This window comes from Aedes albopictus, chromosome 3 (genome assembly GCF_035046485.1).
Source record: "Aedes albopictus strain Foshan chromosome 3, AalbF5, whole genome shotgun sequence".
In the NCBI taxonomy this organism is placed as follows: Eukaryota; Metazoa; Arthropoda; class Insecta; order Diptera; family Culicidae; genus Aedes; species Aedes albopictus.
Genome location: NC_085138.1, coordinates 51,729,443 through 51,743,594, shown reverse-complemented (window position 1 = coordinate 51,743,594; position 14,152 = coordinate 51,729,443). Strand labels below are relative to the sequence as shown.

Sequence of the window (14,152 nt, the reverse complement as noted above, 5' to 3'; positions counted from 1 at the left end):
CGACGACGCCAGTGCAGCGGAGGACGGAAATGAACCAACTTCCTCGCTGAGGGAAGTTAAAGAAAACCATCCACCAGCTCAAAACCAACAAAGCAACTGGTAAGGATGGTATCGTAGCTGAACTCATCAAGATGGGCCCAGAAAAGTTGGCCACCTGTCTGCATCGGCTGATAGTCAGGATCTAGGAAACCGAACAGCTACCGGAGGAGTGGAAGGAAGGGGTAAACTGCCCCATTCACAAGAAAGGCAACCATTTGAATGCTGCCTATAAAGTGCTATCCTTGATCATCTTCCGTCGTCTGTCACCTAAAACGAATGAGTTCGTAGGAAGTTATCAAGTCGGCTTCATCGACGGCCGGTCGACAACGGACCAGATCTTCACCGTACTGCAAATTCTCCAGAAATTCCGTGAATACCAGGTCCCAACGCATCACCTGTTGATCGACTTCAAGGCGGCACACGACAGTATCGACCGTGCAGAGCTATGGAGAATCATGGACGAAAACGGCTTTCCTGGGAAGCTGAATAGACTGATTAACCCTAAAAGGGATACCTGGGGTCCATGTGACGAGCCGGGCTCAACAGCCGGAGTACGATTTTCACAAAATCCGATCAATTTGTGTGCTTTGCAGACGACACGGGCATTATTTCCAGAACATTTGGAACGGTGGCAGAGCTGTTCACCCGCCTGATACGCGAAGCAGCAAAAATCGGACTGGTGGTGAATGCCTCAAAAACAAAGTACATGCGGGTAGGCGGAGCCGAACACGACCGGATCCGTCTGGGTAGTAATGTTACGATAGACGGGGATGCCTTCGAGATGGTTGAGGAATTCTTCTACCTCGGATCCTTACTGACGGACGGCTGACAACAACGTGAGTCGTGAAATTCGGAGGCACATCATCAGCGGAAGTCGGGCCTACTACTGGCTCCAGAAGAAACTGCGGTCGAAATAGATTCATCCACGCACCAAATGCACCATGTACAAAAAGCTAATAAGGCCGGTGGTCCTCTACGAACACGAGACATGGACCATGCTCGGGGAGGACCTGCAAACACTCGGAGTTTTCGAGCGACGCGTGCTAAGGACGATCTTCGGCGGTGTGCAAGAGAACGGTATGTGGCGGAGAAGGATGAACCACGAGCTCGCTGCACTTTACGGCGACCCCAGTATCCAGAAGGTGGGTAAAGCTGGAAGGATACGGTGGGCAGGGCATTTTACAAGGGTGCCGGACAACAGCCCTGCAAAGCTGGTGTTTGCTAATGATCCGGTTGCCTCAAGAAGGCGTGGAGTGCAGAGAGCACGGTGGGCGGACCAGTTGGAGCGTGACCTGGCGAGCATTGGGCGTGACCGAGGATGGAGAGCGGCAGCCACAAACCGAGTATTGTGGCGTACTATTGTTATGTCTTGTCTTAAATGTGATGTTGAGCGAATAAATGTATGTATGTATTGTTTTTTTTTTTCTTTTGCTTAAAAGTTTGCGAGCCTCAATAATTAATACATCAAAAAAATTTTTTGGCTATTTGGGTAGATGAAAAGGAGAAATGTTAAACATGCAATGTGTATCAGTTGTCCACACCACGCTTTTAGCAATCTTGCACAATATTCGTTCTTGGCACAAAACAAGCAAAACGAGGCAGCGAAGAAAATCGATGCAACTAATAAATGATTCATAGCGAGCCGAGTATTACACTAAACGAATAAGGTCGACCGACTGTGACATAAATGACGGAGACGATAGATGCTATGAATACCTAGTTTTTTTTTCAAAGTCTGGGCAGGTCAATATCGAAATCAGTTTGGATAACCAAAAAAAAACACAAACACAATCAGGGGTGATCGGACCACCACGTAATATGGAGCAGCAGAAGTTTCAAGAACCAAAGTAAATAGAATTCCAATTTGGGAGCACAATTCGATTGGCAGGGGCACTGACTTCGGCGCTTTTCTGATAGTCTGCCTGATGGTGCTTAACTTCGGAGCACGGAGATTCGGTAACCGAAAGACCGTCATCAACTGAATGTTTTCTCCAAAAGAATTGCAGAAGAGCAATCACACCGGTGCGGATTGGGAATCCGGGACTCCTTCGATGTCTCCGATGGGAATCTACTCGAGTGGAAAATAAAACCCGCTCCGGGGGGAAAACAAATTATCTACACTTTTCTTGTGCGCGGCTCAATGGTGAATACAACGACGGCTACGGTGGAGTTCGTTCCACTCACTCACTCACGGTTAGGAGTTTTGTCGATGGTGTTGCTTTGCTTGTCGGTGACAGCGATTTGATTAGCAGCGATTGTTATGCAAGACGATCCATCTCATCTCAAAATGGAAAAGAGGAAGATAACTGCGTCGACCGACGCGTTAGAAGCTGATGGCACTAAGCTAGTGAAGGGAATACTAATGGACTGAGCCTGAGGGCTTTTTAAGTTGAAATTAATGTTTTATGGAAATCAGCACAGTGGAAGATAGAGCTAGGCACGGCTAGTGAAATTACCAAATTCGAAAGGTGATTTTTCGACGAACCTTGTGCAAATTTCTGCCTTGAGGTTACACACCTTATCCGATTTGAGTCACCACTCAGCTCCATGAGCTCTAAAATCACAAAACGCTTTATAAACAGTTATGGACATCCCTAAGCTCTACCCACGATATACGGTCTCTACCATCGTGGACTAGATGCTGACCAGGCACTTGGCAAACCGCCATGAACACCAACCCTTGGCGACAACGAACTTTGGACGACGAGCATACAGTTGCTGACAACGCAGTCAGCAATCCACCATGAGGACCGACCGTTGGCAACATCGAAGCCCCGAGCGACCGCGTGTCAATGCCCCTGGAACGGCAACGGTCACCAATACTTCGATCGACGCAATCCAGGCCAACATCATCCGATGGCCTTTCGCTGATGCCAGCAAGATTCTCATCGAGCCCCACCGGAGGACGCAGGTGCGCCCTCAGCCCAGGTGGTCGAAGGCAGTCAGTTAGTAGGAAACCTTGAGTGCGAGCAGTTAGAAGTTCTAAGTGAAGTCTGATAGAAAAGTGTGGCCTTCAGCCGTAGGAAAACTTATGTAGCAAGTTCTAAGTGAAGTCTGATAGAAAAGTGTGGCCTTCAGCCGTAGGAAAGACTTATGTAGCAAGTGAAAAATGAATGATTAATAAAATTCGGGACTTAGTGTTCATAAGTGAAGAAAAAGATTTCTTTTTAAAAAGTCAGATGTGAAGTCCCGTACATTTGTGGCGCAGTCGTACGGAACACTCTACGTGCAGTGCTAGTTTTTGGAAGACAATCTAGTGACAAAACCCGATCCGTGGTAATTGGACAGTAGTGCGAAAACCGAAAATTAGTGTCGAATTGACGACATCGGACGTGCCGGTAACCAAGGACTAAAAGTGTAACTGACTTGCGCAGGATTCAGCATTAAGTAGACGCTTAGCCCAATCCGTGGCGAAGCAAGAAACTAGTGACTATCTCCAGCGATCATCAGGAACCAGGCTCTTGGAAACCATCCCTCAACCCGTAGGTGATTTGCGCCGCCCGACACGAAAACTGCATCGGTGGGTTTCAACCCTTTAAGAGTGTCGAACCGTGAGTAAACAACTTTTCTTTTCCCAACCTCTCTATCATTTTGTATGCGTAGATTTAATCCCGTTCCTAAAGTTAAGCCTCTCAGGTACCACGAAAGAAACATGGAACAAGTTAATTTACAGGCAATATTTGACCAAATCCAAAACTTGGAGCACAGACTTGGTGCTCTTCAAGTCGAAAACAATAATTTACAGCAGCAACAGCAACAGTTGCAACAACAGCGGCAAGCCCCCGTCGTGGAGGACCGTCGCACGGACTTCTTTCGAATTCCAGACCCCATAAGAATGATCCCATCATTCGACGGGAATAAAAGACAGCTCAGTCATTGGCTTGATACAGCAAGACGAGCTTTGAATTTATGCCGACCACACGTCGCACCGGACTTATTTGCCGTGTACGAACAGGCGGTGATTAACAAGATCGAGGGCAAAGCCCGCGATATGATATGTGTAAACGGAAACCCCACTACCTTCGACGAAGTAGCGGAAATCCTACAAAGTGTCTACGGTGATCGCAATAATATTGCTACATACCAGACACAATTATGGTCACTTAAAATGACCGAATCATTACATATTTACTATAAGAAAACAAAGGAAATAATGGTTAATATGAAGTCTTTGGCAAAGCAGAATCCAGCTTATGCAAACCATTGGGACGCTATTAATCATTTCCTTGAACAAGAATGTTTAGCAGCATTTATTAACGGCCTTAGTAAACCCTACTTTGGGTATGCTCAAACGACACAACCCAGCGATTTGGAGAATGCATACGCATTCCTGTGTCGGTTCCAAAACGCTGAGAAGACGAAGTCCCACACACAAGCTGCATTCGACCAACAGCCCCATGGTAGCAAAAATTTCAAATCTTCCAATAAACCATTTAGCAAGCAATCGGACACCCCATCTACACGACACAAACCGCTATCCGACAGACAGAAAATGACACCCATGGAAGTAGACCCGTCGTTACGTTCCAGAGTTTACAATCATGACGCTGAACAGAAAAACGACGACGATACACATGACACACATAGCGAAGACGATAGTGAAGACGAAGTCAGTGAACAAAGTGTAAATTTTCAGATAGGCCTCGATCCGAGATCGCCGACTTAAATGCAATCAACGGACTTCCCTACGCAATAATGAACATTTGTGGTAAGGACGCAAAAATACTTGTGGATAGTGGATCAAACAAAAATTTCATTTCGCCCAGCCTGATTCCAAAATCAAAACAGCTAAAATGCAAAACCCTCAACATTTCTAATAGCTCAGGACGGCATGCGGCCGATCAAAAATTCATCACGACAATTTTTGGCCTCAAGCAAAAAGTTACCTTCTACCTTTTAAATTTCCGTAAATATTTTGACGGAATCCTTGGATATGAAACCCTCTCCGACATCGAAGCACTGATCGACGTAAACAACCACAAAATAATCCTTCCCCACAAAACAATCCCGATGCAAATTAGGAAATTAGGCCCTTCGCAGATTACGCTGACAGAGAACTCTACGCGAATGATCAAACTACCCGTTTTACAGAATAATGGCAACGTTTACCTCCCTAACGACATACAAATTGCCAACGCTGTAATCCCTTCTGGGTTGTACCAAGCAGAAAATGGTTTTGTAAACGCTCCAATAAGAAACTTTGGCAAATCTGTCACCTTCCATTGGACAATGCCAGCAAAAACTATTCAAGTAGCAGAAGTTAACAATATGAATTCACATCATTCTTATCAAGCGTCTCACATACCCCCTTCTGAATTGGAAACAATGATTTGAACCAAACATCTCAACAACGAAGAAAAATCTGCATTACTGAAAATCCTTTCTAAAAATTCCAAAATTTTTCATAATGATTCAGAAAAGTTGTCTTGCACTTCTGCAATTCAACATCGAATAAAAACTACAGATGATATTCCAGTTCATACCAAAACGTACCGATACCCTCATGTCCATAAAGCTGAAGTGGAGAAGCAAATCAACGAAATGTTGGAGGACGGTATTATTCAAAATTCTATTTCCCCCTGGACATCTCCAATCTGGATTGTTCCAAAAAAACTGGATGCAAGCGGAAAAAAGAAATGGCGTGTCGTCATAGACTACCGCAAATTAAATGAAAAGACTGTCGATGATAAATTCCCCATCCCGCGAATTGAAGAAATCCTTGACAGGCTCGGCCGTAGTACCTATTTTACTACACTGGATCTTAAATCTGGATTCCACCAGATTGAGGTACATCCAAAAGACAGGCCGAAAACTGCTTTCAGTACAGAGAAAGGGCACTTCGAATTCATTCGCATGCCCTTTGGATTAAAAAACGCGCCAGCAACTTTTCAGCGCGTAATGAACCACATTCTCGGAAATCTCATTGGAAATTATTGCCTAGTTTACCTAGACGACATTATTATTTTTGGTAGCTCGTTACAGCACCACATCGATAACCTTAGGGGCTGTCCATTAATTACGTAAGGGAATTTTTGCGATTTTCTGACACCCCCTCCCCCCCTGGTAAGATTTTTTGTATGAGAACCCTAAAATTTTTGTATGGCGCGTAAGATTTCTCAAACCCCCCCTCCCCCCATAAACCCTTACGTAATTGATGGACAGCCCCTTAACAAAGTGCTTCAACGGCTTGCTCAAGCCAACCTTAAAATTCAATTTGACAAATGTGAATTTCTTCAGAAACAATGTGAATTTTTGGGGCACATAGTAACCCAAGATGGCATTAAACCCAATCCAAATAAAATTGAAAAAATCCTTAATTGGCCAATCCCAAAAACAACTACTCAAATCAAAGGCTTCCTAGGACTTCTTGGATACTACAGAAAATTTATTCGAGATTTTGCAAAATTAACGAAACCTTTAACCAGGTGCTTGAAAAAAGATACAAAAATTGTCCACAATGAAGAATTTATTAGTTGTTTTAATGATTGCAAACAGTTACTAACGAGCGACCCTATTCTAAAATACCCCGACTTCAATGGAAAATTCATTCTTGAAACTGACGCAAGCGACTTTGCTTTAGGAGCCGTTTTGTCTCAGAAATTCGAAGATGGCAAAGAGCATCCTGTTGCATATGCCTCTAGAACGCTGAATCAAGCAGAATGCAACTATTCTGCCACGGAAAAAGAATTGTTGGCCATTGTATGGGCAACGAAACATTTTAGACCATATATTTACGGAACCTCTTTCGAAATTCGAACCGACCACAAACCACTTGTGTGGCTCCGGCAGAAAAATGATCTGAACAGGAGACTTTTACACTGGAAACTAGCTCTCGAAGAGCTCGAATTTGAAATCAAGTATAAGAAAGGTACTCTAAACGCTAATGCAGATGCACTGTCTCGTATTAACCCTGAGGATAAAACAGAAGTAAACGCCAACTCTACCTCCAGCGATGACATGACACAACACTCCGCGGACACTGACGATAACGACTTCATCCCGTCAACGGAAAGACCCCTTAACGGATTTGGAAATCAGATTGTACTGGTAGAGACAGATGAAGATAGTCGTGAATCCTTGACCCCATTTAAAAACTTCCACAGAATAACTATAAAGAAGGTACATTTTGGTCCAGCAGCCCTGATCAATATTCTTAAGGAATACGCTCCGATGAAATGCGCTACCGGTCTTTATTGTAGCGAAAGTATCCTTAATAGGCTGCAAACTATTTATAAAACTTACTTTTCAAGAGCAAAATCATTAAAAATTTTCTGGACACAAAGATTGTTAGAAGACGTAACAGATGAGCTTGAACAGGACCTGATCATCGAACGGCAACACAACGCGAACCACAGAGGTATCATTGAGACAAAGGCACACATCTCAAGAAGGTACTTTTTCCCAGGAATGAAGAGCAAAATTTCAAAGTTTATCAACATCTGCAAACTGTGTCAAAAGGCTAAGTATGAAAGGCGACCATATAAACAAAAATTCCAATTAACAGCAACACCATCCAGGCCGTTGCAAATTGTTCATATGGATATATTCATAATCAGAAATAGAAATTATCTAACACTTTGTGATAAGTTCTCCAGACTAACAATGGCTGTCCCAATTAAAACACGGAATACTATACACATTCTAAGAGCACTAACCCACTTCTTCGCTAACGTTGGAAAACCTTCCTTTCTCGTCATGGATCAGGAAGCATCATTTACCTCAACAACAGTTAAAGAATTCCTTGAGGAAAACAATGTAGAGTACCATTATACGAGTATTGGACAATCCTCTTCGAATGGTACTGTGGAAATCGTCCATAGGACTATTAGAGAATTGCACAACATCTTAAGTATGAAGGATTCAACTAAAGATTTGTCCGAAACGGCAAAAATTAATCTTGCAGTTTCCATATATAATGACTCAATACACTCTCAAACAAAGTTAACTCCAAAAGAGTTATTTTTTGGCTTCAGAAACGAGGACCCTGTCCCCGAAGATCTCGATGAAAGAATAAGACTGAAGGAGGAATTTTACAGGATTTTGTCTCAAAAACAATTAGAGAAAAAACGTTCAGACTTAGAAAAACTGAACATAAACAGAGAAGATCCTGAAAACTTCCTTCCAAATGAAACGGTCTTCGAAAGAAAAAGGAATAACTTGAAGCACCAAGAGAGGTATAGAGAAATACAAGTCAAAGATAATTTAGAGTCAAATATAATCGACGAGAATGGGAGAAAAGTCCACAAAACAAAATTAAAACGTAAACGTAAAACTTAATTTCGACGTAGAACTAATTGCACCTTTTTGTCTTCTTTCCCTTCTTCTCCTGTCATTTCAGCTCGAAGATGACACACAAACACCCGATACTTTTTTGTCTTACAATTATGATGTTTTTCAATCCTATTTACTCTGCTTACTTGGAAATCCTTGAACTTAATGAAAATCCCGGTATAGTTGCGTTCAAGACTAATTCAGTCTTTATAAAAGAAGGATCTCACACACTATTCCATAGATTTAATTTATTATCCTTTACCGTCGTTCTCAAGCAGTATGAATCCATTATTTTGAGCATTGAAGAAAACCCAAAGATAGCAGAACTAGTTAAAATTCTTAAACAAAAGCAGAGTCAGGCTTATTTTATCCTTGAAAATTTAACCGCTAGAAGTAGAAAAACAAAACGATCTCTTAATTTTCTTGGGTCTACCTTAAAAATGATTACAGGGAATCTCGATAATGAAGATTTGTTAAAAATAGAAAACCAACTTGAAATTCTTAAAAATTCAAATAACCTTTTAGTAACAGAGAATAATGAACAAATTCAAATTAATAAATTGTTTGAGGAAAGGATTAACAATATTACTAAACAAGCTTATAAACAGTCTAGGGAAATAGATAGCATCATTAAACAGACAAGACTGAGCTTAGACAGACCTGTCGAATGGGAACATCTCCTGCACCTACACAACATCATCTTCAACATCGACATGATCAACCAGCAGCTGTCTACAATTTTCGAGGCCATTCAGTTGTCCAAGTTGGGTTTAATTTCAAAGGCTTTCTTACAACCATCAGAGCTAGAATTTGCAACGAATCTGTTGGAGTCACAAGGCGTTGTGATTAACAGCTATGACCAAGTTTATGAGTTTTTGCAACCCATAGCATTCCACAATAACTCAGACATAATCCTACTCATAAAAATTCCTAAATTCAGGCAAGGAGAATTTGTGCAACTCCAAATAGAAGCCATTCCACGACAGTTTAAAATCATACCGATAAATGCAACAAAAGCCATTGTTGGTAACAATGAGTCTTACCTAATTTCCCATCCATGCATGAACATCGAGCATAGCATCATCTGCGACGTCCAGAACTTGTTTAACACTTCAAATGACGGATGCTTACATGAGTTACTAAGAGGAAATACGGGTAACTGTACCTTCATTAGATCTCCAATGAAACCTGACACAAAGGAAATCGAGAATCTCGGACTGTTAGTTAAAAACTCTGTTGATCCGACTTCGATGCAAAACAGTTGTGGATATGGTCCGAGGAATTTAACAGGAACGTTTTTCATATCATTTAGAGATTGTTCCATCACCCTCAACGGAAAAACCTTTACCAGCAAAACATTCAGAGGAGAATCCAGACCTGTCATCTTACCCCTACATTCAGTAAGCGTAGATGAGTCACAGACAGAACCAGAATCCATTGACTATATGGAACAACTGCATATTAGGAATCGTCATAAGCTGGAGCACTTAGAAACAGCAAACAAAAGGACTAAAGTGCTCAACATAGTAGGAATAGTTCTCATCACATGCTTCGTAGCAGTAATTTTCGCTTTTCCTACGAGAGAAGTTCGTAAACTCAAAATGAAGCTGACAATACGGATCCCTGCAAACAATGCGTTGGAAAGCTCTCAAACAATATTGAACCGAGACGGTTCAAACTAAGGCGGGGGAAGTTATGGACATCCCTAAGCTCTACCCACGATATACGGTCTCTACCATCGTGGACTAGATGCTGACCAGGTACTTGGCAAACCGCCATGAACACCAACCCTTGGCGACAACGAACTTTGGACGACGAGCATACAGTTGCTGACAACGCAGTCAGCAATCCACCATGAGGACCGACCGTTGGCAACATCGAAGCCCCGAGCGACCGCGTGTCAATGCCCCTGGAACGGCAACGGTCACCAATACTTCGATCGACGCAATCCAGGCCAACATCATCCGATGGCCTTTCGCTGATGCCAGCAAGATTCTCATCGAGCCCCACCGGAGGACGCAGGTGCGCCCTCAGCCCAGGTGGTCGAAGCCAGTCAGTTAGTAGGAAACCTTGAGTGCGAGCAGTTAGAAGTTCTAAGTGAAGTCTGATAGAAAAGTGTGGCCTTCAGCCGTAGGAAAACTTATGTAGCAAGTTCTAAGTGAAGTCTGATAGAAAAGTGTGGCCTTCAGCCGTAGGAAAGACTTATGTAGCAAGTGAAAAATGAATAATTAATAAAATTCGGGACTTAGTGTTCATAAGTGAAGAAAAAGATTTCTTTTTAAAAAGTCAGGTGTGAAGTCCCGTACATTTGTAAACATCGTCAGACATTTTGGCAACCTGTGGGAATGTCATCACGGTGCAGTTCCTTGCGCTGACTGGATAGACTTCAAAATAAACATCGAGCTACCACGTTGCATCGTAGAACTGCTCTTTGCTGTGTTGCTCATCGGAAAATTATCGCTGCTGGCTTTATGATGGGTGCTTCTGTGCTGTCCCGGTCGAAATCCAATTGTTTGTGCATAATGGAACCTTTTACGCGCGTATCGGTCAACCAGAAGCCCTGTGGCCAATAAACGCACGGACTCAGCGCCACCGTGTTGTTCCGTTTTGTTCGCTTCGGTTCTGTGAACTGCTTATAGCTCTCCTAGTGCACCGGACAGGTTCCAGGTCAACGTGGTTCCACCGATACGTGTGGTCAACCTGTCGAAAACGATGCACCGAGCGATGACCAGACCAGGCCAACTGGCAGCGAGCTGCATTCCGTGTGTAAGCTGAAACGCATCGGAACGCAAACGTTAACATCGACTCCCCCGGAGGGCTAATCGCAGTGCAAACGACAACCAATTAGTCCGCTAAAAGCTCCAAGAGCACGCATTTTCCTCGTTAGGAAGTAAGCAACCGGCACCGGCAACTAACGGGCAATGAGATGGCGTTGAACCACATAAATTTCGCTCCAGCAGTTGGAACAGTGCGTCGTTGTTGGAGTTCACGTTTTCTAACTCAGCGTTAGGGGAGAATAACATAACCTAATACCGATAAGCTGAATTTTTATATGAAAACTACTGAATACTCCCTTGCCTGGCATATGGCTTTATAAACACAAAAAAATCTCGCTCTTGAAAACTTTCTGGACTCAGTTTTGGTCCCATAACAACAGCGGTAGGAGTAACTATATTTTCTAAATTTTCATACGGTTTACTTTTTTTTTTGTCTGTATTAACGAGATTTTTAACACTAGGCTAGTTCATCATACGATTTACTAAAGGTAAAATGACTTTTTCAAAGAAAGGCCCCTGAGGTCACCCCTTGACCGGTAAAACTGAATTTCTGTAGAAAAACTTCACGAGGAATCAGACCTTCAAGGACCCCAAGGCGATACGACGTTTATGAAAGAAGTTAAACAGTGTTGCCTTCAAGGTTGCCTTGCTATGTGATTAAAATTCAATAACTAAGATCGATTTGCAGACCCTACTTTGCGCTCAATCGACATTGCCACAAGTCACAAGTTTTCCCAAAATAAACCAAATCTTCAACACCTTTAAAAGCATCTGCATCATCAACTCAGCACTAACATCACTAGATTTGTCTCTGTCTTTACCCGCAATCATGTACTCTGCCTTGATCAAGTTTACCCAAGTAACACACATGTCATATAAAAGTTACGGCAGCGTAAGTTTTGGTTGCATACAAGTTATTTTGACGTTATTCTAACACAAATTATGTTACATAATGTTAAAGTTACGTCAAATTTACTTCTTCACAAACGAAACTTGCATTGCCGTATGTTTACACTCAAGCAAATAAACCTAAGATTATCATAAAGTCTAACTTATGAAATGACCTTTAAACAGTTCATAACGGCTAGAACGATTTTCATAAGGTCGGTCTATGACGCAGAATCGACTCACAGTTTGGCTTTTATACACATTTAGCAATACGATATTCTCAAGCGTCGATAACCGCGTGGGTTGGGCACGAGCTCAGTGATCTCGACGTTCATGGATCGATTCCAGTCTGCAGCATTTTGTGATTTTTCTGCTCTTTCCATAAGTTTATCTTATGTAATTAGGTCATAATAAGCAAATTCAATTTTCATAAGGTATTCTTATGGCATCCATACTCTACAGTTATGGCTAAATTTCAAAAGGTATTTTGATGAATTTCGGTAGTTTACTTCGCTGAGTGTATATATCATCTCTGTGTTGCTTGGGTATCGTTATGCAGTGTTCTTTTGGAGCAGCATAAATTTCCTCTACTGCCTTACGATTAGTGCCGATGAGATCAATATCGTCCGTCAAGCCAAGAAGCAATGGCAACCGTGTGGTGATAGTGCCATTTCCTTCCAACAGACCTCCTTATCGGTCCATCGAGTGCGATGTTGAACAGTGAATTTGAAAGATCATCATTCATCCAACGTCACAAACGAGGTAGACACTTTGTCCACAATTCAAATATTTTATTTTGATCCAACCACCATTATTGTGCATATCAGCCTAAAAAGGTTTTGTAGGGAAACCATGTTCTGATATTCTCTGTCGAAGCTACTTCATATTCACTGCTTTAACGCTGCTTTGAAATCAATAAGGAAACTTTACTAGCAACCATTAAGAGATAGCGCAACGATCGCATTCACAACGCTTAAGTGCAAATGCTGAATGCAAAAAATCCCTGTTAAATAGTAATTATTGCAGCAATTGGTTGTATAGATGGAAGAAGTGAGCAACGTATTCATTTTTTTCCGTTTTTATACAGGGTTTTATCTTAATCAGATGTTTATCAGGGTTTTATCAGATGTTTGTTATCTGTGGTTCTATGTACTTCCAAAATTTACCTTGAATCATCCATAGTTTCAACATTCAATTAGTTGTTGATTGGCCCTCATGAAAAGCAGCCTGGTATTCGGCCACTGATACTTGCGGACTCTTCAAGAGGTCTCAGCCTGTTGAAAGGACGAAAAGAACTATTGGAGGAAAACCAGAAAGAACTCCAGTTAAAATTGCTTAGAATTGCTTTGGACATTGTTGGTGGAATTCCTCAAGGAACAACTGAAGGAAGCTCATAAGGAACACCTTGAGTAATTCCATACAGAATGCCACACATACCTTCTGTGTGGACTTCTGTTATAATCTCCTAGAAGATTACCATTTCTGGAACATTTGGGAGAATTTTAGAATGAATTTTCAGGGGAATTCTAGAAGGACATTCAGAAATTCCAAAAGGAACTCCTTGAGAAATCCAGAATACAATTCTTAGAGAAATTCTGGATGGAGTTCCTGCAAAAATTCCGGAAGAAGTTTCCTAAAATATCCCGGAAAAAGTTCCTTAAAGATTCCCGGATTGAGATTTCGGAAAAGCCCCGCAAAAAATAAACGAAAAAATCCTGGAAGAAGTTTCTCGAGGAATCCCGAAAGAGGTTCTTGAAGGAATTTTGGAAGAAGCTCCTGCAGTAATCCCACAAAAAACACCGGAATGAATTCTTCAAGCAATACCGGAAGTAGTAGTTCCACAAAGAATTTCGATAGAAGATCCAGGAGGAAAATGTTTTTGGAAAAATGTCGGGAGTAATTTTTGGTCGGAAGAAGTTCAGAGAGAAATCTCGGAAAAAAGTTCTCAAGGGGTTATATGTTGAGGTCAAGCACAAAATCGTTTTTTTTTTTATTTATTTATCTTAAAGTATGGGTTCTTAAGAATGCTGTGTAAAATTGTCATAGAGATCCAAGTAGTACAAGCAAAGATATAACGTTTTATTACTCGTTTCAAGTTTGCACTACGCGCTCATAAGGGAGCGGGACACAACACGCTATATCTTTGCTTGTACTGCTTGGATCTCTATGAAAATTTG

General features: G+C 41.9%; 1 protein-coding gene across 1 annotated transcript; it reads left to right on the top strand.

The window, feature by feature from the left end:
• Window positions 1-2,546: 2,546 nt before the first annotated feature.
• LOC134289992 (uncharacterized) lies at window positions 2,547-10,529 on the top strand. Its single transcript, XM_062856885.1, has 2 exons — window positions 2,547-3,590; window positions 8,378-10,529. Exon 2 carries the CDS (start codon window positions 8,385-8,387, stop codon window positions 9,990-9,992), a length of 1,608 nt encoding a protein of 535 aa, XP_062712869.1. The 5' UTR covers window positions 2,547-3,590; window positions 8,378-8,384; the 3' UTR covers window positions 9,993-10,529.
• The last annotated feature ends 3,623 nt before the right edge of the window (window positions 10,530-14,152 follow it).

Excerpts from the sequence above, each read along its gene's own strand:
- LOC134289992 (XM_062856885.1), top strand. The coding sequence starts at position 8,385 with ATGACACACAAACACCCGATACTTTTTTGTCTTACAATTATGATGTTT.